The following is a 27,173-nucleotide window of genomic DNA, read 5'->3' on the forward strand; positions in this document are numbered from 1 at the left end:
ACAGGAGTGCGGGCAACTTACAGGCAGCTACACCATTGAAGAAAAAGAACTCCCAGCAACCACTAGCTTCCATTGTCTGGTGGATGGTTATGTGGTCAATAAAACTTTCCAAGTACTGCAGTTGTTAGTATTGTTGTGATGCTATCTGGTCCCTGTTATAAAGCAATGGCCATGTATTAGTTCCTATAAAGCTGTGACAGTAAAGCCAGGCTCTGACCGTTACTCTCATGCCTGTGTTAGGTTCAACTTCAAAGGGATTCTGAAGGCCACCCAAATGGTGGTAGCCTTAGGAAGATCAAGGTTTCCTCCACAGGAAGATGGATAACAGAAGGGGTACCACTCATGAAGCACTCTTGTATACGAACAGGACTGAAGATGAGGGGAGGAGAGACAATGCAGTCATGTGATGAGTCCTGGGAATCAGACTCTGGAGACCAGCATCAGGGTGCAGATCTGAGTTTACTGTGTAGCACAGAAGCTTATATACAGTGCTTGAGCCATCCCCAAGCCTCTAAATCCTCAGCTAATCATATCTTACCATACGGTTACTATGGCCAGTGAAAGCTCAGCCTGATGCTGTTACTCCGAAGGAGGAAGGGGGCATCATCACTGGTTAGGACTTTGCTGAATACAGGAGAAACAGCCTCCACCCTGGCCACAGTTTCTTTTGTTGTGTCACTGGTGTTCCGGGAGCCATTGTTGATCAGATGGCAGATCAGGACTCTTTAAGGAGTCATAGGAGCCTGTGGTACCTTGCTCTCCATCCCACTCTTCCCTTCACAAGGTTGACCTCCACTTCCACTACACTCGCTGTGTGCTGTCTGGGGTGCTAAACGGTTTTTCATGTGTTGCAATTTCCTTGGAGAAAGTTGTAGTGTCCTTTTTACTTAATAGACAAGGAACTTGCCATAGATCGTACTGCTGACCAGTGGCCAGTCATGGCTTAGAGTTTGTACCCAATCCTGGAGTTTGTACCTGGAAAGACTCTCTGATAGGCTAGAATGTGTTTAAGGGGAGGGGTCAATGTTTTAGTTTTGAGGAGCTAATTAGATTCCCTGAGGAAGAAAATGTCATTCAGAGCAAATGATTGAGCTTGGTGATCTTGAAGAGCTGTACTGGTTTTGACTGGATATTGGTTATGACTTGGTTTGCTTTTCCCATGAATGGGCACTGATAATGGCTTCTGAAAAGGACTTCTGAAAATGCTAATTCTAGAGCAAAGCTTCCCAGTGAGCAGAGACTAACCAGCCATTCTGGCAGAGATGGAGAAAGAAAGGTACAGAGAACAGACACACATTGAGAGAAAGCCTCAGCTGGCTCAATGATTGGAGGTGGAGGAGAAGCAGGATCTAATGTTGTAGCATCTAACAGTCAGCGCACCAATTAGTGGCCCAGTGGGTGGTAGGATGAGGTGAGCCTCGAGGTGGGAGTACAGGGGAGAGATCGGAGATACCATGCTCCCCTAAGTGGCGGGGAGCACATTGGTATTACTCTACCAGCCATAGGAAGCAGTGGGCAAACAGAGAGCCTAATTACAGAACCCGGTGGACCAGTGATCTCATCTTCCTATATTTTGACAAGAAGGAGATATAGATGGTTGCTTAAGTTTTAGGACAGGGCATGTCCACAGGGATCTGTTGCCAGGGTTACAGGATTCATCCAGCGGTTACCTGTGGGGTCTGCAGCAGAGTAATGAAGTTGACCCATCTCTTGGGAGGAGTTGGCAATAAGCAATCTGTTTACAAGGGAAAAGTATACAATGAAGCAAGTAGGTATGACATAACATTAACATAAACTCTTTGCCTCGGGTGACCTATTAAGTGCTGGCTCCTACAGCTAGGCTTGGCTCCAAGGTGCTCCTACAGACCACCAGTAACAGATATGGTGGTCAAGAGCAGAGATGTGACCCTCAGGCTTAAGCTCAGCCTTATACCTCCTTAAGAGGGAGAGTTTAGACAGACAGTAAAAATGTGCACTTAGTGGAGTGGGGGTTATATTAGCCACCTCATGCCCTGAAGCTTCCCCAGATAGTGTACTTTTATAGAAGGTAATTGTTAAATAAATATGGACATGAACTAGAGAGACTATTTATTATCCAGCATAAACTTGCTACAGGATTTCACAACAACCAGATTAACAAACATTATGAGCAGCAAGTAGCTACTTGGGAAGGTTTATCTGATTGTAAGTGATCTGTCATGAATGGTATATACTGATGAGGCCCATGACCCCCTGAAGTGAGTATTACTGGATGGCAGCCAGGGGTGTGGAGATGTCCAGGGGGCCCTTCCGGAGCACTGTCTAGCAAAGGGCGGGCTGGAGGAAACAAAGATTGGGTGAAGGAAGAGGGAGCTTGGAGTAGCAGTAAAGAGAAAGCCACTTGGGCTGGGAGGAAGAAGTCAAATTGTAAAGTTTCTGACTTTTGGAAAACCCCATGACTAGGTTGCCAGTTTCTTGGGAGTTCAATCTTTGTGAATGCCATGGTATATTTGGGGGGATCTTTCTAGATTCTGAGGTAATTGGTAGATACCGATCCTTAAAACCATGCAGAACCAGCAGTTAGTTTCAGATGGGAAAGGGGTGTGTGTGTGTGCGTGTGCGTGCGTGTGTGCGTGTGTGTGTGTGTGTGTGTGTGTGTACATGTATGTATGTGTGTCTGTGCATGCATGCTTGAGTATGTGTGCATGTATGTGTGCATGTGTATTGGGTGGATCTTTGAGTGAGATCTGGAAGTGGAAACACTCAGAGGATGGAAAGTGGGGGATGTGGTAAGACACAGAAGAGCATGGTTTACAGGACAGCAATTCAATAGCAGTCAGGGTTTGAGCTGGTTCCCAAGCACCCAGTAGCATAGGATCCTGGGCTGGCTCACTCAATATCCTCTGGGTGTGGAGTGTTTGAAAGGCCTAGGAATAGTAATCCCCAGTCATTTGGACAGGTACTTTTAGGAGCCAAATATAGACAGTTGAGAGTGAAGCCCAGCTGAAAAGCAGGAAAAGTAAACCAAGAGGCAGAGAAACAGAGATAAATGCCTGAGAGGGAAAGTGCTGGTTATGAAATGATGCCAGTGAGATTGCCACCCACTCCCCAGTCAGAGAACTTTTAAAGTGCTTGTCCTCAAGTGTGAGTGCTTCTCAAGCTAGTGGACTCTGACTGTGTGAGGCTTCACAAGGAAACCAGCTGTTCACCCGTGGGCTAGAGGGAAGGCCTGCCTGATGATTTGGTTAGCGAAGGGCTAAGTGTGTTCCCTTTTGGCCTGCACAGACCCTGTGTTTCCTATAACACGTGCCTTCTCATTCAGGATCATGTGTTCACAACCTTTGCTGCTGAGCCTGGATTTCATAGGCAGTCCATGATGGTGTAGACATGAGGACATGTGGGTCCCAAGAGGCCTTTGAGAGAAGAGCATGGCCTTTTCAAGAGTTATTGATTGGATCCACATGGGTGGAGCAGTATCAGTTTTGGTTCCTATGTTCTATGTTTAGGCTAGACATGGTGGTACATACCTGTTTTCCCAGTTGAGAAGCAAAGGCAAGAGGATCTCTGAGAGAGTTTGGGGCCAGCAAGCTGGGACTACATAGCAAGGAACCATAAAGAGAGGGGCTTGGGAGAGAAGGAGGGAGCCTGGTGGTAATTCTAGACTAATGACAGATAACCCTGAAGATACAAATTAGAGAACAAATGTGAGAGCAAAAGTTAAGGTGTCACTGAACACAGACAATGGTGAGGAAGTGTTGGGCAAAGGCCCGAGGAGGACTAAAGAGACCAGACCTGGAGTTAGGCCACACTGTCATTCTGTATGATCGGAAACAAGGTAGCAATGACAGAAACAGCACACTCATGCTAAAATGAATGTTCTGGGTACTAAGTAGCTGTTAAATAGCTGGCAAGGAATGTTCTTACATTTAGGGTAGGTGCCTCTTTCTGAAAAATGATGCTGTTTTTTCCTGTACAGAGGTTTGTCAGATTCACGCAGTCCCCATCTGTCAAGTGTCCTTTTGTCAGCATGCGGATTTGTTTTGTTTTGTTTTAACTTGAAGTGAGGTCATTATTATGAGAGACTTCTCAGAATCGAATTGTCATGGGCCACACCCATGTACGTGGGTCTATTCCATGGTGTCGTGGATCTTCACTGCATCTCTTTGCTTCCTGGTGTTAACGGGATGTTAGTGAGATGGAGACAGAGAGTGATGGGCCGGAGAGGTGAGCTGGTAGGCCCTGCGTGCGTGTGAACACAGGCAGAAGAGCTGCTAGTCTTCAGCGGGGGAAGGAAGGAAGGATGAAGAGGCATTTCTCCAGCTGCTTGTTCTAAACAAGCATTCACAACTTTTAGGCATTTCATAACTATTAGGCCCATGATGTTGGTGTTGCGCTCCCTGGGTTTAATCTGGGAGACACTAATAGGAGACCTGTTCCAGAGGTCGATCAGGAGAGAGGTGAGCTATGTAAACCATCTTACATAAAGGCAGCCAGCACAGTGGCTAATAAATAAAAAGAATCCGTGACTTCAGAGATGTAACAGAGTCGAACCAAGCACAGTGCACAGCTGACCACCGCTGTACCTCGGAGCCCATGCCCTTCAGAGCTTTGTGGTCCTGGGTGCTTTTTGGATGGTGAATGCTTTTGATTATCCTAAGAAGGCTTCCCAAAGACACTGTGACTCAGAGAGGTGCCAGTGGCAATTCTAGGAACTTTGGGAAGCCTTGGTTACAGAATCTACATTGCCCCAGAGACATCATTTCATTCCTGAGATCTTTGCTCCTGCCGTGTGGTTTTGGTTTTATAAACATGAGATTTAAAGGTGACTAGAGATGATCCCTCTGGAGGAAGTGGCCAGTCCAGGCCTGTTGCATGCTGGCATTTCTCCCTCATAGATCCATGGACAGGACAGGGCAAGGACAAGGAGCAGAGAGTATGTCGTGGCTGCATGCCATGGGCAGTCATCCTGAATGGGAAGCAAATGCTTGCAAGATTCAAAAAAGCCACTTTCTGTCCCTACAATTCTTAAATTTATGACCAGCTTTGCAAACTTGCCTTCTCACTTGAGGGTAGAATAGTTTAAATGGTAACATCAGAAGAAGAAAATTATCAATTGTCTCTGACCTAGTATTGTCTGTCTTTGTCACCAAGGCGCCTTTTGTCACAGCAAGGCATCTCCGCTAGGGAAACTCAAACTGCCTGCTTTTCCAGAGCAGCCTTGTGGTGACATACTTTACAGTGACACATGTTCTGAAGTTCGCTTTTAGCGACTGACCTAGTTTGGTGTGCTAGGGACATTAGCACCTTTTATCAACAGTCCCAAGTCATACGCACGTACTACGCCACTCCTATTTTCTCATGCCTACATATTCTAGCATTTGAGACTATGGCCATTACAAAGATCACAGTTTCATAAGACAATGTGCAAATTAATTTGGGGGTGATACACATGGGTGTCTTTGGGAGGGGAGCAGTCAGCTGTGTGGAAGAGCTCAAGGCAGAAATGAAGGGCAGCTTCTCAGGAGAACTTGAAGTGTGCAGGGACAGCCATTGCAGTGCCATTTTGCTTGATGAAGTCATGACATTGCAAACACCAGCACACTTGCCAGGCATTCAGTGCATTTGTAGATTGTGCTCCATGGGTTTTTGTTTGCTTGAAACTAGGTCTCATGTAGCCAAAACTGGCCTTTTGAGTCTTGGTTCTTGACCATTGATTCTTCTGCCTCAGCCTGCCAATACCCTCTTGGAGCAACACGTATTCACCACCACACCCAACTTCAAATATTTTAGTCCAGGAGTTTATTCACTAAATTCATAACAGTATTTATAATAAAAGAGGACTGACCTTTTGTAACTAATAGTATACTATCTCAAAAAGACTGTCAAATCCTGTAAAAATATTAATGAAAAAAATCTTTTAGGATAAGACTGCACCAAGAAAGGATAAGACAGACTGAGTCTTTTTGAGTAAGAATGAGAAGAGCTCTTCAGGTCATGGGAATACCGCGTTCAGTGGGAAATGGAATAGAGGTTTTGGTGTGCCTGAATTTCCTGTCTGTAGCTGGAGAGACAAGACTGTGGAACGTGGAAGGAGATAGAGGTGGTAGGCGATGGAATGAGCTCATATGGAAAGCAGGCTGGGTCATGCAAGGCCCTGGAACTCCCAACATGAAGTCTGGTAATTATCTGGCATGTGAGTGCAGTCATCCTAGCCATGCATATTTGAAACAATGCCCATCTACCTGATTGCAGTTGGGGAAATGTAGAAATGAGAGCCCAGGTGAATACTGAGGCAAAACTACTGGAAAAACAGTGGTAGTCTGGACCCAGGGCAGCATCTCTGTCCCAGCCTTAGGATATGATTAGCAAAAGCAAGACTTGAGCATCCGTGTTTTCAAACATCTCTCAAGGGTGTGGCTCACTAGGCTGAGATGGCCATTGGTCATGAAGAGTCGTGAGGGTTTAGAGGTTTGTGTTGGGAAAAGAGTTGATATCCTTGTCACTCGATCTTCCAAGGAGCCACTTCAGGACTAGAATGAGCCTGGTCCTGTTTGAGTTACAGTGGGAACTATGAGTGTGAAAAGATGCAGTGGGTCAGCAGCATGCAGTGGGGTCTGTGCTCGGTTTTCATTTATGACAAAATATCTGAGCCAAACCATTAGAGAGCAGAGATTTAGGCTCATGGTTTCCGAGGCATCTGTCCTTCATGGCCTGGGGTTTGCCAGAGCAGAACAGCTCACCATATGTACGGAAGGAAGCAAAGAGAAAATTCCTGCCTCAGTGGGCTTTCTCTTTTCCAACTTTTTACCCAATCTGAATGGCTAGCCAAAAGGATGGTGCCACCTACAATCGGGGTAGGTCTTCCCTCATTCAGCTAATTCTCTCTGGAAACACTCTCAACACACACAACCAGAGGTGGGGCTCACCGATTTCTGAAGCATTTCTCATTCTGATCAAGCTGAAAACCAAGATTGATTATCAAGAATTCCTGGAGTAGGTCAATACAAAAACATGTCTCATAGCAAAGAGAGTAAGATAGCTCATTCTCGAGCCAAATATGAATGACTATGGCCCAAGAGCAAAGCTTCTGATTCCTCAAATTCTATGTTCCTCCATGAAAGTGCGATTTTATTAGTTACATAACAGAGAAAGTCATAAATCAAAATGTTTATCAAATACATTGTTGGAGAGGGTAAATTCTGCTGTAGGCTTCAGATGCTGTCTGGTGACAGTATTAGCTTTGAGGTTGGTAACATTTTTAGTGGTCTACTAATAATACAATGTAAGATCCTGATGGCCATGGGGTGTTAGGTAAGCCATAGGGTGAATAGTATATACCTTTTAAAGGTACTGAAAATAGTTCAAGATAATTTGGCTGGTTTGTACCATTTTCTACCTCTACATAATTTTGAAGTTCACTTATTTGGCCTTGGAGCATCTTTAACACAGATGCTCTGTTTCTCTATTTCCCTTTGAATCTCTGTCCCTTCTTCCCACTCCTGTCTCCTTCCTTACCCCCCAACTTGTCTCCCCACCCCTCTCCCCCAAGGAACTTCAATTCACAAGTGATAATCTTTATGGGTAGTCCTGGCTCTTCATTTTTTGTTTTTAATTGTCCTGTTACCTCCTTTAAAGACAATTCCTTCCTCGTGGGTATCTCCACAAGCAGATGGACAATCATGAAGAAAGCAACCTCGAGCTACACAACTCCAGTGGTTACTGCTTGCAATTTTGTGGGCATGACTGGAGACAGAATAGAAAACAGAAATGAGGTTGCTGGGAAGAAGCCTAGCTGAAATGCAGGATTTGGGGTTTATCTCTACACTCCAATCTACATGATTACCATATTAAAAGTTGATTGTGGAATGTTAAGTCCACAGCATTCGAGAAGCACATGAAAGGGCCGTTAGTGTCGAATCAAACGGGGTCACAAATTGAACAGAACTCACTATGCACTGAAGCTACAAAGCACCTTGGGCTCCTTGTAGTAGCCATATTAACATGTACTTCCAAACACACAATGCTTGTCTTGTTGGTATCTAGGAGACTCAATAGGCTTATGCCTCCTGAATACACTTCCCATTGGTGGAAAACCTGAGACAGTAGAACGCACAGGAGAGTGCCATCCTCACCCAAAATGCTTTGAGAGTACACGGTGAGCTGCTGTAGGTGTCTGACTCAAGCCTAAGCACGAAGTTCACTTAGGTTTTGTGTCTACTTCATACGCCTTGATTGAAGACAATTGTAGTGGCTGTGCTCTGATGGCAGTCTATCACATGAGTTCAGGTGTGGAATCTCTAGCTGCCTGCACCTAGAAAGTTTCAGATTATATGGGTTTCAGGTGAAGGATGCCCCACCTGTGTTTGACCTAAAAGCAAGCTTGCGCAGAGAAGGCACGTGTCACATGTGATTGTGTCACATATGTGATTACGTCACTGGTAGAAGGAGGCATCGTGGACATTCATTCCCTCAGTGACACAGGCCAGAAATAGACGTTCCCATTTGGCTGTGACACATCCTTTCAGGTGTGATAGGAGAGAAAGTCCTGGGCAGCTGAAGGTTTAGATAGATTGAAACCATACCTGAGGCATGGCGTGTCCTCTGAGGCCAGCAGCCTGGAAGTGTACAATCTACCTTTCTTTTTTTTTTCCATTGTTTTCTTGGAACTTTCAGGTACATTTGAAATAATGAACTAGAAACTTTGCTGAGAGAAATGTCCTTTATTAATATAAAACCAAGGTATATAAGAAAGGAAGAAAGAAAGAAAGAAAGAGGCTCCTATCCTGTTGCTGTCTCTGGAATAACCTCTTTATACCTGAGCAAATCCGCAGCCCCAGCTACTAACTGCGTTTCTTCTGTTGATGTTTACAGTCTGTAGGTTGAATTTGGCCACATTATAAGACCCCATTTTTTTTTTCAACAGGAATGTGCTGGAAACATTAGTGTTTGACTCTAATCAAAATAGCAAAATCAAGGTCCTTGCCTTGAGGTGCCAGCAAGTCGGCCAGCTTCTTGGGTGTATTTGGGATTCCTGAGCTGCGCTCCTCGCTCTTTCTGAGTGGTGCATGTTGCAGGGACAATAAATACTTTCCCTGTCTAACTTTGGGTGGTCACCATGGAAACGCTGGAGCAGCAGCTGGACTCTGTCAGACATCTTTCAGTCATTTGGCTGGTACTGATCTTTGAGGGAACTTTTATTTCATTTGGCAGATGGCGAAACTCTTATTTTCAAATGACATCACCACCGCTCTTGGTCAGATATTTGTCGTAACTGATTAAGAACACTAATTGGAAATTTGCAGGCTTGGGCCCTGGGTATCCTAGAAACAACCTTAACATTAACAGAAAGCGTGAGTCACAGAGAGGCCAAGTGGAAACTGTAGTTTAAGCATTTGCTAATGCAAAACCACGCGAACCGAGCCTGGGCGAGCATTCTCTTTGTCTTAAGCTCGGCAAAGTGTTCCTCGGAGAAGCTTTTCATCTAGTTATGATGTAAGATGTCCCATCCGTGTGGAACTAGAAGAGCTGCCATTCCTGGCTCATAAGGCTCCGTTATCATTGGTCTGTAGCTCCATTCTGGTTTGTTTTATACACTGCTCATTAACATAAAGGACACTGGTAAGACTGTGACCTACCTGAAACACTGGCAGAGGAATGCCAAGCCTTTTAACATCGTGACATGGCGCTGCCATCTGCCAATGTGGTGGGCTGCATACCTATCTCTGCTGGGGTGCATGTGGCCTGACAGCTGCAGCGGGACTCACCTGACGCTGGCACACACTCCTAACTGACACTGATCTGTGATCTGTGTACCCCTTGTCCCAGAGTCCTTAGGCCTGGGGTGACAGGATACCTATGCGTTTGTTCTTGTCTTGTAGGTTGTTCTGTTTTCCACAACTGTGACAAGCTATAACAAACACGTGTGTAACTGTGCAATGTATTATTCAAATTTACTTTTTTTTCAATAGGTAAAAATACGTCCTGCTGTGTGACACTCTCCCAACTCGTTTCCCTCAGAGTACAGCTTCTGATAGACTCTGTCATCATGGGAAGCTGTACTTAGTATTTCCCCTACATGGACTTTGCCAGAGTACACTCCTTCTTCCTCCTCTTGGTGAACATTTTGGTTATTTCCAGAGCTGGACAATTACAAACAGTGCTGCTGGGAACATTATGGGGTTCTTTCGTCATGTTCAAAAGTCTGAGTCTGGCACTATGGGCATCTTGGTCCTAATCATTCCCTGTTGGGGACCGTCCTGGGCACTGTGGCATCCTTTACTACGGCCCACCAGTTGTTAATATTTCGCCATCCACACAGATGGGACAACTAGAAATGTCTCCAGAGATTGAGACATGTTTTTTGGCTTGGGAAGGGTCATCTTGGTCCACGATGTCTCCCCTAGGGTACAGCAGTGTAGACTCTTTTTTTTTTTTTTTTTTGGAGCTGAGGACCGAACCCAGGGCCTTGCGCTTGCTAGGCAAGCGCTCTACCACTGAGCTAAATCCTTAACCCCCAGCAGTGTAGACTCTTGATATCCTGTGAACAATGTGTTTACAGTAAAGTTCCCATTCCAGTGTTAAAATGCTTAACCCCTCACAGCCTCCTGTCTGAAACTCAAAGGATACAGATGGACTACACTCTTTTCAGCATGCAGCACTCTCAGACAATTTTACATGGTAGAAGTGAAATGTCATCTCACTGTGGTATTAATATAGCCTCCCAACTTAGAGGTTACAGTGGAGTCACATGAGTATTTATCAGCTGTGGCAGCTTTACCCACTTTTTAAATTAAGGCTTTTTTTATTAGTTCTTTGTGAATTTCACATCATTTGTTCTAATCCTACTCATCTACCCCTCCCCTTAGTAACCACCTCTTCCCTCCTCTCCAAAAGAGAAAAAAAGTCCTGTGGAAGCTGTAGTGTGTCACAGTGTGTCCCATGGTATATGCTTTTGTCCACACTTCTTTGCTTGTAAATGTTCATTGCAATGAGTCCTTTGCCTGGTTCAAGGCCTCTCAGGCTTCTGCTAGTCTATCAGTGTGGGAGTCTCACTGGGACTCCTCTGAGATATCCTGTAGTTGCCCTGTGCCATGGAGATCCTGTAGTTTTGGATTTGTAGCACTGGCCCCTTCATGTGCTCTAGCAGTTCATCGATGGGGTAGATATTGGGGTGGGCCAATTCCAAGTCCTGGATCTGGGCCTGAGAGGTATGGAAGCTGGTCCACTGGCTCTCCCACTCTCATACCCTGGAGCCTGGCTCGCATGCAGCCCCCACAGGGCCAGTTTTACTGTGCTGCCCAGGTGAGAGGGGCAGGGCCACTCTCCTGAGTGCTATAGCAGCAAGAGGCAGAATTTTGCTCATTTTTCTTGTTATACCTTGTACCTTTGGGTGTCTAGTTAATACATCTTTGTTTTAGTTGGCATGCAGAGTAACAGGGTTCCCTATGCCACTTATGCACACCTGGTATGCATCTTCACAAATGAGTTAGTCTGTATTTGCTCAGCTTTGCTCTAGAAATTTGCACTGTGCTTTTGAAACAGCTTGATGACATACATTGTGCTCTCTATTTGTGCTTTTGGAATTTAAGAGACATGCCATTACCCTGAGATACAAATTTGGGGAAGTTAAATTGACCTTGGTGGAAATTATGCCCTGTATAACTGAACAGGCTGCAGGTCTCTGGCTTTTCCAATATGAGTGTGGGTGAGGTGGGCACAAATCTGGGATTATTTTTTTGTTTGGCATAAAGGAAAGTACATATAAATCATAGCAAGCTTGTGCCCATGAGCAATTCCTCATGAAGCCAAGCAATATCAAGCTGTGTGTGGTGGTTCCCATTCATGATCCCGTACCTGGATAGCTAAGCCTGGAGGCCTGATGCCTGATGACCTTAAGACTATTCTGGAATATAAACACTCGCCTTGTTTTAAAACAAAAACCCAAGGAAAATCCCAATAGAAGTGTTTAAGAGCTGGAGGCCAAACACCCAGAATTCCTCAGCAAAATAGAATCAACCATGAACAGTCATGCTTCAGGAGAAATTCCAGTCTGGAAAAAAAAAAAAAAAGCAAAGTGGTCGAATCACTTATTCAGCCTTTAACACTATTAGCATGGACATCATTTGGGTTGGTTATTTTGTCATAGGCCTAATGAAACTAAATCAGATCAGCATAGGTAGCCCAATGCCACAGCAGAGATGATTCCTCACCATCCTGTGGCATCATGGGACAATGCTAGCGCTTCTCCTGTAGAAGTGAGCCTCCCGGTTGTCAGTGTGCCACCTGCCTTTTGTCCTGCCCTGTCGCTGTGATTGCAAGGCTGCGTCACTTGTGTGCTGTGTGATGATCGGTTGTGAGACTTAAGGATGCAGCTGGGCATTTATGTCCAGGTCGCCATTTTCAAATGTCGGGGAGAGAAGGAACAAGGGACAGAACCAACATCCATGAGGGCTTACTGCTGGCAGAAAGGAAGAATGCTTTGTGGTATGCTGTGCCTTTTCCCTTTGAGAATTGAGCAGCTTTGAGTCTTCATCAGTAGGAGAGGTTAGAATTTTCCTCAGAGGGCTAGGAGGAAGAGGGGAAGAGAGGCATAGGAGAGGAAAGAGGAGATGATGATGAGGATGTGATGGTGGCCAGTGACAATGATGACAATGACGGCTAATCGTCCTAACCTGTTTACTGTACTCAAGACATTTCAATGGCTTTTTGTCTACAACACAACTCCCTTAGGAGGCAACTACTGTCACTCCATATAGGAACCAGGAAAATGAGACCCACAGTCACATTGCTCAGATGTGGTTGGGGTAGAGAGTAAATATAGGCAGCCTGGCTTCAGAACCTCCCTGCCTCTACCCATGAGGGTACCAGGAATATGGCTACTTTGGAAAAGAGGCTCAGTGTTTTGTTACAAAGAAGCCCATTGGTTGGCAAGATATATGGAATTCAGGCTAGACCCAAAGTCACATCTCCAGCAAACTGTGGATCAAGCTGAGGGATGATGACCTCTTGCTAGTGATTGTGGGTGGTGAGAGCAGGGGAAGGAGAAAAGAACTGCTGGTGAGATGTGGCGTGTGAGTACAGGCCATGCAAGCATGGTGGACAGGGCCGAAGGCTGAGCTTGCCTGGGCCTTTGGGCACTGGAGGAAGGTTGCTGCCCTGATGTCCATTGGTGTCTTTGTGACAGAGGCACACAACACAGGCACTGAGACATGTCCCCATGAATGTGACTGTCAGTTCTCTGGTCATTCTTCCTGCCATATCTGATCAGTCACAGACACATTACTACTGACTGAGATTTTTTGGGATACAAAGTTGTCTTAACAGTTTTAAAATACTAGTCTTTGAAGTTTGTTACTTTTTTTTTTCAGAAAAAGAGGAAAATTCATCATCATTTTAACAAACGAATGAAAATTATTTGACAAAATAAAGGCTGGAATAAGGAATATATGTAATGTAAAAAGCATTTGCTGGTAGACAAAGATGAATGGGAGCTCATTAAGAATTGTATTCATTTAATTAAACCTCACAAAGTAAATCAAACACAATGCAGAGAGGAAAGAGGATTCTCATGATATAAATAGTGGGGGGAACTTATAGTCATAACCATAATTCCAAATTGTGTGGAAAAGTTAAATAAGAAAAAGGAGCTGTTCACACCAATGCAGATCAGGGCAGAAAGTATAGCAAGAACCAGTACCTGGTTCTATAGTCACCTTCCAAGGCTTGCCCTTAGTGATCCACCAAGTAAGCCTGGCTTCCCCAGATAGCACATCAGTTGGGCAACAAGAGTTCAGAACTGGGGCTGGTGGGACCATTTTATATTTAAACCACACTGCCTTCCACACTGCTGGATATGGGTGTTAAAATTGACTTCTGTGTGCATTTTGACGGGGTTGTTTTATTTGAGACAGGCTCTTAATATATGTAGCTCTAGCTGGTGAAGAACTCACTATATGGAACAGGTAGGCCTTGAACTTGCCTTCACCTCTTGAGTGCTGGGATTACAGGCATGTGCCACTATGACCAGCAGTTGGATGTTCCTTGTGGTGTGAGTGGGGGGTAGAAACTACAGACAACTCCAGACTCAGAGTATCCCATAGTGTGTCAATACCTGCAGAAACCCCAGAGGTGACACTGAACACATCCTTGAGGTAGGGGATGAGTCTGGTTCCTGGAAACACCCACTGAAATGGAGGGAGTATCCTTATGGCCCTGTGGGCCACTACAGGGTTTAGTCAATTAGTTAACACCAGTGACCAGCCCCTCAGTGATGAAGACATTCAAACTCTGTGGTTGTAACACAATGTGGCCATCACCAAGAGCATTTATTGGTTGATTCAGTGAGTTGTGAGAAGCCACATAGAAGTTCCTTCCAACGCAGGAAGCTTCCACAGGAGTCATATGTAGAGGGTTCAGGGCAATGGACTTCAATCATGGTGACAAGAAGTCCTCTTCTGGGTTGTGGCATCTTCTCCCCACACTGAATATTCCTTTTCTTAGAGATACCTAGGCTATCCCAGCTAACAAACAGAGACCCCTTCTCCCATCATCACTCTGGGTTTCTTTGTGCTTTGCTGTCCTGTTGTGATGTCCATCTTGTGTCTCCATCTTGTTTCTGTGTGCTCCTTTTTTCCTGGTCTTGTCTCAGGGATGAGGAGGAGGAAGAAGAAGAACAGCCAATCACGGAGCCCAATTCAGAGGAAGAGAGAGAGGACGATGCCCAGTGTCAGGGCAAGGACAGGTACTGAAGGTTGGACCCACCTAGGCTTTTACCAGTAGTCAGGGGTTCTTTCCTCATGGACTGTTTGCTGCCATCACTTGTTCTTGATCTCCTGACCTCACCGTCTCACAAGGGTAACCCTCGTGTCCCTGTGCATAAGCCCTGAATGACCACTTTTGTCAAAATACCTGAACACACCTTAGTCTGAGGCCTAGGAGGAAGAGTGTGGAATTACATGGTTTTCTGAACACTCTTCCTTCTATCACCAGGGCATTTGTTCAAGCAGATCGATGGTGATTGCAAAGGCTCATTTCCACTAAGGAGAGTTAAAAATCTTTCCAGAAAAGTCACAGTAAAAATTCTACACACTTCCCTTTTTCTAATTTTTCTAGTACAATATTGACTAATATAGATGGGTAACTGTCTTGGTAATTCAAATATGATTTTATACAAGTAGAAGGGAACAATTTTTATTCTTTTCAACATAGAAACTTACCCAGTATTCATATTTATACCCAGGACACCTACCATACCGAGAGCTTGCGGTCATCCACACACCTCAATAAAGCCTAGTCTGTCCTTGTTCAGCGTTAGCAGATGTGGCACCTTACAGATGCCTTAAATTGTACAGATATTTGTCCCCATGACGTCTTTATAAAGCAAGAATGTCCAGAAGTCATTTCATCTTCCACTGTTCAAGAATGGATTTGTGCTTGAGTAGTTTCCTTCATTAACTGATTGTCACTCTGGATGGATGTTTTTCCTGGAGAGGTGGTATTAAGTTACAGTCGAATGTTTCTTGCACAACTTCACGGTTCAGGGTTCAGGGAGACTTAGCAGAGATTGCACCTGCCTTGTTCTCCATACACATAAAAGTCTTTATTTAATACTAGGCCGCCCTCCTGTTCCTGAGTACTAGGGGATCCTCCGAAAATTGACAAGTGCTGGTTTCTTTGCTCTTCCCCCCTTCGGAAGGCCTGCAAAGAAGCATGCCGGCATAGAGAGAAGGGAGGGACGGGCTGAGGCTAGAGCAGGAGCCACATTTTCAAAGGAGAGAGGAAGGAGGAGCCGCAGAAAGTAGCCCCGCCTCATGACTGGCCAGACTAGTGGATAGTGATGGGCCGGCTGGGGACCTGGGAAAAGGATAAGTTTGACACACCCACCTTTAATTTAAAAATGATTTCATTGACAAACAGCACACATATTTAAGGCAGCCACAAGACGGTTTTGAGTATCTACCTCTTCTAGCATGCCACAATCAAGTCACTAGCATGTGTACCATTTTCTGTGATGGCCCTGTTTGGGGGACTGGATGGGAGCATCCAACTCTAACTAAGGGTCTAACTGGCGGAGTCCAGATGTTGAAGATTTAGTGCTAGGCCCTGGGTAAGCGAAATGGGCAGAGTTTGTCTTCCATTTGTTGCCAACTGTCTTTGGTGTGGTACATCCCTCAGGCTTCCTTTTCTCCCATCTGTATCTGTATTGAAAGGGGCTCTGAAAGCCGATACTAAAGCACATGCTTTTCATCAGAAGGACAAGTCTTTGTGACTAAGATAGTGATGAAGGTTAAGTTGTGACATTTCAGGGTACCCTGAGAAGGAAATAGGAAGGTTCCAGAAGAGCCCTGGGGCACGGTCAGTCCCCTCCCAGAGCCTCTGTCTGCCCAGAGGCCATACTGTCTGGTAGATTCTTCTTTGCTCTCTGAAGATGCAACCTCTCGGGTGACCAGCAGTACCAGGCCCACGGATGCTTCTGCTCCTGGACTCTTGCTATATCTCAAGAAACAGGGATAGAAGCGCGTGGGTTGATAACGAGTCGCTCTCTTTTTCCTAACCTTTGCTCCCTTTCTCTCCAATCTCTGTTCCTCTTTCCTCTCTCCGCTCCGCCTTCCTGGGTCAACAGCAAAGCCAGCTCTGCCTCCAAGCAGAGCCCTCCTGAGAAGGATGCTACTCCAGAGAGTTCTACACTCCGTACCACCTCAAGTCCCACCTCACAGGGAAGGTGGCTTCCGGCCAACCCAGCAGCACAGAGCCCGGTGCTTGCTGGGACCTCTGGGCCTGAGGCCAGCCGGCCTGCCGCTCGCTTACCACCTCCCAGCCCTGTCTTGGCTCCTCGGCCGTCCACCGCACCAAAGGTGTCTCCCACCATAGACAAGCTGCCCTACGTGCCCCACAGCCCCTTCCACCTCTTCTCCTATGACTTTGAAGATTCACCTCTCCTCACTAAGGACAAGGGAGGAGACTCTCAGACGGAAAACAGGTAGACTGGCTTGCAGTGAGGCCTGCGTGTTATTAACCCAAGGGCAGAGGACACGACTGTGTCCCACGGCTCGCTCTTTTGCTTGGTTGCATGGACTCACTCAGACACAGAGCCACTGTGGCTAAACTATCTCTTTGACCACTGACTCCGTGGGAACAGGGAGATGCAAAAGTCACCTGTGTGAGCTAGGCTCTTTGGTTTAACGTAACTACTAATGTGTTTTTAGAGCTACAGTCTGTCAGGGTCTGTGTGTCCATCCCCTCATTCAGCACGGCCTTTCTGGCCTGCAAGGGGAGGGGAGGGCAGCACCCTCTGCCTGCAGCATGGCCAGTGTGCCGCCCTCTCCGTCCAGGTTCCCCCAACCCCTCCCACTGAGCTGCTGCCGCAGAGTCTGACTTCTGATCTTTCTCTTCTAATAACTGGGCATCCTAACTGTACTTTCCTTATCCTTCCTGTAGCTTCCGGCTTTGTTTCCTCTCATGTGGTTTTTGTGTTTGCTAAGGCTGCCCGTTAATGTCACAGAGTTATAGTTTGAACCAATTCCTGGAGCCTTAAGATGATCACGTCATCTAATTTTGAGCATTCAGGTATTGTAATAAGAAATCGCCCTGGTGGCAGATTGGAAGCGTAGCCGTTGTTTGCCTGTCGTAGAGGTAACTGCCTTCACTGTTGCCCCACGCTGGAGTAGGAAGTAGGGATATTTGTATATATTTTTACTTTTCTAATGTCTGAATTGGATTTTTAAATTTTCTTTTATTACATTTATTTATTTATTGGGTGGGGAATGTGTGTCGAGTCAAAGGGGAGCTTGTGGACCTTGGTTCTCGCCTTGATCAGAGCGGTGTCAGACTCTCTGTGAGTCCTGGGGATTGGACTTGGGTCGTCAGGCCTGGCAACAAGTGCCTTTACCCATGGAATCACCTCATCAGCCTCTAAAAATTGCCTTTTAAGTGGTAAAATAAACAGGTAAATCTATTCTAATAATATATATCTTTCAACTTTCTATATCCGTGACTGTATCCACAATCATTGATTATTGTAAAGCCCTCCCTCTTAGAATAAAAATGCTAGGGCAGACTTTGCTGAGCATTTATTATGAGTCTGCCGCTCTGTTTCCCATGATACTTTGCTGCTTCAAAGTATCACTTAGTCCTTAAGAGGCAGGTTCTGTCACTAGTTCCTATTTACGTCAGGAGCCCGAGGCTCAGAGAGACACAGTAACTTGGCCTGAGTCTGTCTGCTAGTGTGTGGAGAGGTGGTTTTAGGTTCACCTATACAGTTTGTCCCACTGTAGCTCCATGGCTTTCCTCCTGGGCTTGCAATGCCTCTGTTCTTCAGACAGAGTCTTGTCAACAAGGGTAAAGCAGTCACCAGAGCCTGTTTTATGGGGACCTCCAAACCTCAGTGACAGGCAAGGATTTTAACTTTGTTTCAAAGGAAACTTTATAAACCTTGACCAAGACGTAGCTCTTCCCTCCATGAAATGACCCATCTTCAGGGCCCTCAGACCTTCCGTTTAATAACTGAAGGGTTCATCATCTGTGACTGGCAACATCTTTGGTTATATGCAATCTAGAAGAATCTTGGAGTTTCCCTCAAGGTTTTAAGTAGCTTGTGCAAAGTTTTTTTTTTTTAATGAATTGAAATAGTTATAAGAGAATTTAGTTTGTGTATTGTCTAAATGTTTACATTAATGTTAGAGCCTTCCCTTTAACTTAGAACCTCTATTTTTCATGGAGTTGGTATTTACAAGTATCACTTAACCCTTAAGTGATTCTTACAAAAAGAGCACACACTAAGAAGTAGACTCTATCACTAGTTCCCACTGACAGGAAGGAAGGTAGTGCAAAGAGACTTGAGTGTGGGGTGTGAGGCATGAATCCTTGCTCAAGGTGGTCTCTGAATGGACCTTTTCTTCCTCCTCCTCTTCCCCCTCTTCCTCCTCTTTTTCCTCTTCCTCCTCCTGCACCTTCAGTAAATCCCTATGGACTAATCCCTTTCCAGATAGCCCCATTCCTTGTCATCTTGAAGGTTTACCAGGCCCACATGAATTCAGCCTACCAGAGGGTGTGTTTCTTCTGCTTCCTAAAAGGAGAGGTCATTGTGGGAAGAGAGGCAGGCCAGAGGAGGGGACCCATCAGAGCTGCTTGGAAGGAGCCAGCTAAAGAAGCCAACTTAGAACACATCCAAGACCCAGTTCTTCTTGCTTAGAACTCTGGGCTCCCTGTAGCTCTTTTCCAAGTCCCAAATCCTGACATTGGGCTCTTGCACAGTTTTTACCCAGTGAGTCAGGCATGAGTCTTTCACGCCCCCCAGACAGTATCAGTATGCAAGTTAAGAGCTATCTAAAGCTTGGCCTGGAAGAAGACATCGGCAACCTCAGCTTTCCCAGCAAGGGCTCAGCCTGTTATGGAGATCCATTCTGTACTTTCTGGGAATGGTGTTAGCACCTGAAGGTTCTTCTCTGCATCCTTGGTCTTTCCAAGCTTCAAGTACATATAGTCCTTGGGAATGAGAATAATAGAAACCTGTAAATTTTCATTTGTGCATTGTAAAACACAGACACACACACACACACACACACACACACACACACACATACACTTGTGAATGAAGATTGCCTTAGTTTAACTAAGCACAGCTTGTCATTTAATAAGATTCTAGGTATTGTTGGGGGAGTGGGGGGGGAATCAAACTTTCTTATGTCCAGTTGTGGATTTTGTGGATCTGTATGGTAACAGATTTGGCTACTCAGTGGCTGACTACAATTGAAGAATTGGTACTAGTGACCAAGCCATTAGTCATTATAATGCACCCTCCACTCCTCATGCACAAAAATGCTGAATAGTGAATTATGATCCAGTCAGTTTGGCTGAAATGGAGAAGCAAAATTGAGCAGGCTGTGAGGCATTTGAATTAATTACTTGGCCATTAGAAAAACCAAAGGAGGGAGAAACACATTGTACATGGTTTGTTTCCATAACGTCACTTAAACATAATTTCAGCAACATGATCCTGTGAAAACATTCAGCAGGATGTCCGCATGCAGTTGGAGGGTGAGTTTTAGTGGCCAGGCTAAGAACCCAGTGTCCAGGCAGCTGGTGGACAGCCAGGCTGGGAGCTTGTGTGGTGGTAGCATCCGGCTCTAGTCAGCTCTGTCCCTCCCACTGCCCACCTTCTCCCCTTTCCTCTGTGGGAAGGGAAGGGCTGTACTTGGTGCCCTGGCCTCAGCTTCATTCTTTGCTTTGCTGCCTTCTCCATGGCCTGTGACTTGTGAATCCTTCTGAAAATCAAACAAGTGCTGACCTCGAGAAGCAATTAACCTACTAGATGTGTAAAATGTGGACTTTTAAACAAAAGAGAAAATTCTGCAATCCCTGCTCTTCAAGAATCACAGGTTCAAAGCCAGCCTGGGAAACTTAGGAAGACCTTGTCTTAAAATCGGAAATGAACAGAAGGTCTAAGGATGTAGCCCAGGGTTGGAGTATTCACCTAATATTCATGAAGCCCCAGGTCGGATCTCAGTGTGACCTGAGATGGTTTTGAGGGAGGAGGAAGAGGAGGAGAAAGGGGAACAGTCCCCAGAAACCAAGAACTGGGAAATCGACATACAGAAAAGGTCATTGGCTAACCCTGTGGTCTGAGTCTCAATGGGGAGGGCTCCTTTCTCAATACATACCTGACACATGACAGCATACAGGTGAAAGAAATAATGGCCAAGGAGCCAGAGATAGAAGCACAGAATAGAGCATGGCATATGAATTTTTCTATTGTAATAATTCATTACTAAAACTTGAAATTTTATATCTATCTCCCACTGCTTAAAAGTAGATAGCCCATGAACATAATTTTTTTTAATGATTTTTACTTTCGAGACTATTTCTGCATAGTGAGACTAAGCTTTATTATGTCTTGGTGGTTCCATTCAGCCCATTGATCAGCATTTCTCGTGATGCCACTTATAAAATGGGTCACTCTTTTATGGTTGCAGAATGGTTCAACAATGAACAAGGCTCCGTGCTTCCTTGTCTATTCTTGCCTTGTACCTGGTTGAATTCATCATCACGAGCTAAATAATGCACCATTGAGCATTTTCATATGTGATATTTTCTCCTTTTAAAGATTTATTTATTTATTTTATGTACAGCATTCTGCCTGCATATGTGACTGCAGGCCAGAAGAGGGCACCAGATCTCATTGTGAGCCACCATGTGGTTGCTGGGAATTGAACTCATGACCTCTAGAAGAGCAGTCTGTGCTCTTAACCACTGAGCCATCCTCCAGCCCCCCATATGTGATATTTTCTCATGTTGGCATTAGAAATGTTAAAGTGGTTTTCTGGTGCTAACATCTCATGGGACATCTTTAAAGTCTAGTCACTTGTCAGAAGTGTTGATAAGTTTTCAGCCACTGCTTCTTATGTCCAAGAAGATCTCGATCTCTCTCTCTCTCTCTCTCTCTCTCTCTCTCTCTCTCTCTCTCTCTCTCTGTATGTATGTATGTATGTATGTATGTATGTATGTATGTATGAATCATAGTGACCCTCGGAGTCCCTCATATCCTAATGCAATATCCCTAAGCAGTGTAAGGAATGAGTTATCCTTGCCTTGTGACAAGACATGTAGGGATTGAAGCTGTCTTGGGTTCAGATTGTGACTTGTTTCCTTAGTGCCCTTAGTGGTGGCACCTGCGTACTGAAGGTCATCTTTTCCTGAAAACAGAAAGCTACAAATCCTGACATCTGTTTGATAGAGATGGCCGGAAAAGATAAAAGTTCATTTTATTTTAACCACTGCAGGTTTCAGGTGGGATAAATGGTTGAACGATACCATGGATTCCGTCACCTCTAGGAGTAGGCTGGTCCAGAAGGCCTGGAGATAAACGAGTACTCTGTGGGATTATGGGAAAGAAACATGATGAACTCAAAATGACCTGCAGTGGAATTTTCAATACTACGATGTTTCTTTAGCCAAGCGAACGTTATTTCTTCAGCTCTCTGATGGCATTCATGATGTGTCGTCACAATTAGCAAGGAAGATCCTCATTGTTCAGACGATCACAGTTTGGGTTCTTGAGTTATGGTCACAATTAACTTTAATGTACTTTCATAAAATAATAGAGGAGATGGTGTCTCTTCAGAAACGCTTTGCTATGAGTCCTGCTACGCAGTGGGTTTTGAAGTTTGGGAAACTTCTTTAACGAAGACTTATCAAATTGCAATAAATCTCTACAGCTTTAAATCATCATTATTCATAGTAGCATCTTCAGAAATATTTTTCTTGCAAAAAGCTACATGGTCTTATTTATATTTATTGTTCGCTTATTTTGTCTCTGTTTTCTGTATCCAATCCCAACCTCCGTGCCTTTTAGATACAGCAACTTCAGCAGCAGCTCTTTCCAGTCCTCCAGACCCTCTCCTGGACCTAGTGTGTCTCCATCTTCCGCATCGTCCTTCTCATCCCCACAGGATACCAGGTGAGTTTGGGGACGTGGCATTATCTCCCTTGGCTCAAGTGCAAAATTCAGTTATATTAAAAGTGGTCAGAGGAGGCTGCTTGTGGACATATATGCCTCTAATCCTAGCCCTTGGCAGGTTGAAGCAGGAGGAATCAGGGATTTAAGGTTATGCTCAGCTATGGTTTGAGGATAGCCTGGGCTTTGTGAAACTCTGTCTGAAAAATAAATAAATAACCAGGCAATGGTAGGGGATGCCTTTAATCCCCGCATTCAGGAGGCAGAGGCAAAGCAGAGCTCTGAGTTTAAGGCCAGTCTGGTCTACAGATTTGAGTTCCAAGACAACTGGGACTACACAGAGAAACTCTGCCTTGGGGAAGTGGGGACAATGAAGAAAATATAAATGAATGAATGAATAAATAAATAAATGAATAAATGGTTAAAAGTATAAGTAAAATTCATATTCTGAAGAATTTTCCTTTAAAAGATCAGTTTCTCTGTCAACTATACTATTTACTAAGCAGATATTTGAGATGATATTTTGTTTTTAATTACTATGTCACCTCCTGTATACTTTCCATAGATAGCATAAACATTTCGTCTGGGGCTGGAGAGATGGCTCAGCCATTAAAATCACTGGCTTTTCTTCCAGAGGACCTAGGTTTGATTCCCAGCACCCACATGATGGTTCATAATTGTCTGTAACACCAGGTCCAGGGGATCCAACACCCTCTTCTGCCCTCTGTGGGCACCAAGCGTGTATATGGTACATGTATATGCACACGGGCAAAACGCTCACATGCATAAATAATAACAGCAAAGAATAAAGTATAAACATTTCTTCTAAAATATGTAGGGATGGTTCTAGATGTTACATGAACTCTGTAATTTGTCTCAGAGATTTTTCTTTCACCTTTGAATGGCTAAATATCTGTAGATCAGAAAGAGGTGGGCCCACTGAGGTGCTATGTAATTAGTCTATGACTTACCAAAAGAGAGAAGAATTGTATGGGTGCATGGAAGGAATTTAACTTGGCAAGCACACCAGACCACCAGAAACTCTCTGATTATTACTCCTGGAAGCCAGTGATTATGCAAGGATGTGTTTACAAGGGAAAGGTAAGACTTGTAATTTTAGAACAATTAAAAGCAGTTACCCTTAATGGCAAGGGTATAGGAGTTGGAGAAGAGAAGAAGTTTAGATTGATTTAGATTTCCAAGTCACTCACTGGGAAGCTACTTCTCCCCAGAGGGTAAATGCTGATTACACCCACCCAGAGGAGGAAAGGAAATTGACCACACCAGGCTGCCTGTCTGCAGCCAGGGGAGAGGGCAGGGATGGTGGTACATCACTGGGCATCCAGACATGAGCAACTACAGAAGTCGCTTGCCTCAATTACCATTTTTTAAAATGAGATCAGGACTCCACATTCAGATTCACTTTTGTGTATGTGGAAGTGTTTTACTGATCATAGGAGGCTTGACTGGAGTGTGAAACAAACAAAATCTTAGAATTTCAGGAAAAAGAGGTATTCAGTGGAGTTTGCCTCTCAGGGATACCCACCTCATGGCCTAGGATAGCTATGACTATATCCCAACACAAAGTTGTACATTTATTTACAGATTAAAATATTTGTGTCGGGATTAGGTGGAGAGGTATATACTTGCATGGATGTATGTATATATATGTACGTACGTATCTATGATGATGCGGGTATGTTTGTTGTAACTCAATTCCTGTTCTTGTGCATGAACTTTGTAGATGACAACTTTGTCTCACAATATCATACAAAATAAATGAATGTATGCTCTTAACCCATAGAGTAAGGGTCAGATACTCCTGGCACTAATAAATCTATACTAAATTCTTAGATTTCACAGCCAAGAGTAACCTGAATTGGGGGTATTTAGGGACAGTCAGGATGGTGATAGGGAAATTAGTTGATGATAGTATTTTTAGCATAGATTACATTACATAGGTTAGGTATGTTATGTATACTTTTGGGGAGGTTACCATGGAGATGGTTCTTGTAGGATTTGGATGCACATTGAAGTATGACTGATTGGCATTAGAAATCTCATGTTTGCTAGCAAATGGGTTCTTCAGGGACTAAATTAGGTTCTACCATTGTGCCCACCACAGTACCTGGGCCTGTTCATGGTGGAACTGTGATAAGCACTGGCTGGAAGATCCAGTGAACCACACACTTTTAAGTGAAGAATAGTTTGGGGCAGAGGGTTCTGCCAAGTAGGAAAGTTATAAGGGCAGGAGGGCCGTGGGCCCAGGGATTTAGAGATGTCATTCCTGGGACTTGAAAAGGGTGGCCTAGATGGCCTACTTCCCAGACTTTGGAATCCCTAGCCCATAGCCCTGACTGAGCTGGAAGGTCTAGAGTCCAGGTTCTGAAAACACTCAGTTGAGCATCCCCCATCCCAGTGTGTCAATCTGAAACAAAGAGTAAGACATGCTAGAAGAAAAGAAAGTAGAGGTAGCAATTTCATAAGCACTCAAGATGGGGCATGCAAGCTGTGAGGCATCTGTGTGGCACTCACATCCAGCAGGCTCTCATGATGAGGTCTCTACAGTCCTTGGCTTGAGGCAGCCACTCACATCAAACTCCCAGAGGACCTGTACACTGAAAGATGGTCACTAGGGGACAGCAGGAGCAGAACTCATGTTCTTACACTCCTATTCTCTTTCATGGAACACTTTGGTCATAGGAACTTGGTCACCTTTGCTACTGCCCGCTGGCCAGTGACAATAGCTTTCTAGAGCGTATTCCTTTCTTTATATCTACATACCATTACTGGATACCACTGTGTAAGGATTTTTAAATTGTATGATGTTGGCTTGAAATGACAAGTGTGCACATTTACTGTCTCAGGAATCCATTGAGCTTGAATAGTTCTTACTCTACCCTTGCTAGCTTGTTGTTTTGTGATTGTAATAATAGATGATAGGTAGACAGACAGATAAGAGAGATAAAAGATGCATTGGTAGAATAATATGTGACAGAAAGCTATATGGTAAATAGATAAATAGAAAGACAGTTGGGTATTATCTAGATATAGATAAATGCAAGATAGATAACTGATAGGTAGGTAGAAATAGATAAATGATAGGGATATAAGGAGAGATGGATGGACACATGGATGGATAACAGTCAGGCAGATAAATAATAGGTAGACAGATGTAAGTAGATGCTAGCTAACTAGATAGAGTTAGGTGGATGCATTGGACGCTGGACCACAAGTCGCATTTGTCCACTGTTGTCTAAGTGTATTACATTGACTCCAGTCATAATAGTGGACATTTTATACAATTTATTGTTTGAAAACTGAATTCTTTGCACATTATTTACAGTATGATTGCATATCTATCAGCTCCATTGAGGCACATAACTATTTTTACTGAGATACATACTCAGTGGAATTTGTAAGATTTATTACTGAGATTTTATATATACATGTATGACTAAGAGTGAAAAGAAACAGCTCAGGAAAAACATTATTATGAAATATTATGAACAGTAATCATGGTTTTGCAAGAAGAAAACCCTCATCTTTTGTTACCAATCATCACCATCCCCAAAACTAGTAAAATTAATGCCTGAACCCTGCTCAATGTTAGAGCATTAGAACTCTCATAATCTTGATTTGGAATGAGATCGAATTTTCAGTCTTAGGAAAATCAGGCCAATGACAATGCTCTATCAGTTACCTTGGGCCACTGTAAAATGGGCATTCTTACAAGCTTAAAGTTTTCTGTTCCTCAGGTTTGCTTAGGCATGGTAATGTGTGGATGTTAATAAAAACTTGAAATTCTATTGTATTATTCAGGGTTCTCTAGAGGAACAAAACTATAGAATGAATCCATATACTAAAAAGGGATTTATGAGAAAATAGGGTATATATAGCCTATGGTCTGGTTAATCTGACAATATCCGTCTCCTGACTGGAATCTGGTAGATGTTCAGTCTGTGAGGCTATATGTCTCAGCTGGTTTTCAGTCTACAGAATCCCAGGGAAGTAGGTTTTAAAAACAGCGAAGGAATGCCTCAGCAGCAGGGTGGATGGACTTACCAGCAAGAGTAAGGTTAAGCAGGCAAAAAGCAAAAGCCTACTTCTTCCATGTCATTTTATGTTGGCTGCCATTGGGTGTGGCTCAGAGTTGCAGTTGTTCTTCTGACTGACCATGATCTGAATTTGGGTGCATTATCTTCCCACCTCAAACAAACCAATCGAGAGAACTTCCTTGCAGGTGTGCCCAGATGCTTACATTTTAGTTAATTCCAGATGTAATGCAGATATAGTCCAGATGTTAATTCCAGTCAAGTTGACAGCCAAGATTGGCCACCCATCACAGGTATATTGATCTAGGAAGAAAATACTGAAGAAAATCTTTATAAAATTAAATTGATACAAGGATATTAAGATAAATCCATCTCCAGTTCTGTGACAGGGTCATTTAAAACAACCTTCTAGAAGCAGAGAGCTCAGCACTAATTTTCAAAAAAAATTGGAATTTCAATTGTGGCAAAACAAAACAAGAAAGCTGGAACTGCTTACAAATATCCTCAAGGCTATGAGACGGAGCTGTGTAGTGATATCAGGCTTTTTAAAATGCCTCAATTTGGAAAATGTGCCTTTTGAGCAGAGAAGTTCCAAATATTTTCCTTCTGAAAGACAACAGAATTAAAGGAATATTTGAACCATTCATTTCAAGTATTCAACGGAAACAACCAACAACCACAACACAAGT

At 44.1% G+C, this 27,173-nt stretch overlaps 1 protein-coding gene across 7 annotated transcripts in view; it reads left to right on the top strand.

The window, feature by feature from the left end:
• The window catches only part of Fhod3 (formin homology 2 domain containing 3), a 432,679-nt gene that overhangs the window by 302,715 nt on the left and 102,791 nt on the right, over window positions 1-27,173 (top strand). For 3 of the 7 annotated variants that reach the window (XM_017600806.3, NM_001415718.1, XM_063277043.1), the window contains one exon: window positions 22,328-22,432. In XM_017600806.3, the coding sequence (XP_017456295.1) occupies window positions 22,328-22,432 (105 nt within the window). Of the gene's footprint in view, window positions 1-14,626; window positions 14,720-16,600; window positions 16,958-22,327; window positions 22,433-27,173 lie in introns of all 7 variants that reach the window. The other 4 variants (NM_001415720.1, NM_001271332.3, XM_017600804.3 and 1 more) reach the window with 2 other exon arrangements.

The sequence above is a fragment of the Rattus norvegicus genome, chromosome 18 (genome assembly GCF_036323735.1).
Source record: "Rattus norvegicus strain BN/NHsdMcwi chromosome 18, GRCr8, whole genome shotgun sequence".
Taxonomy (NCBI): Eukaryota; Metazoa; Chordata; class Mammalia; order Rodentia; family Muridae; genus Rattus; species Rattus norvegicus.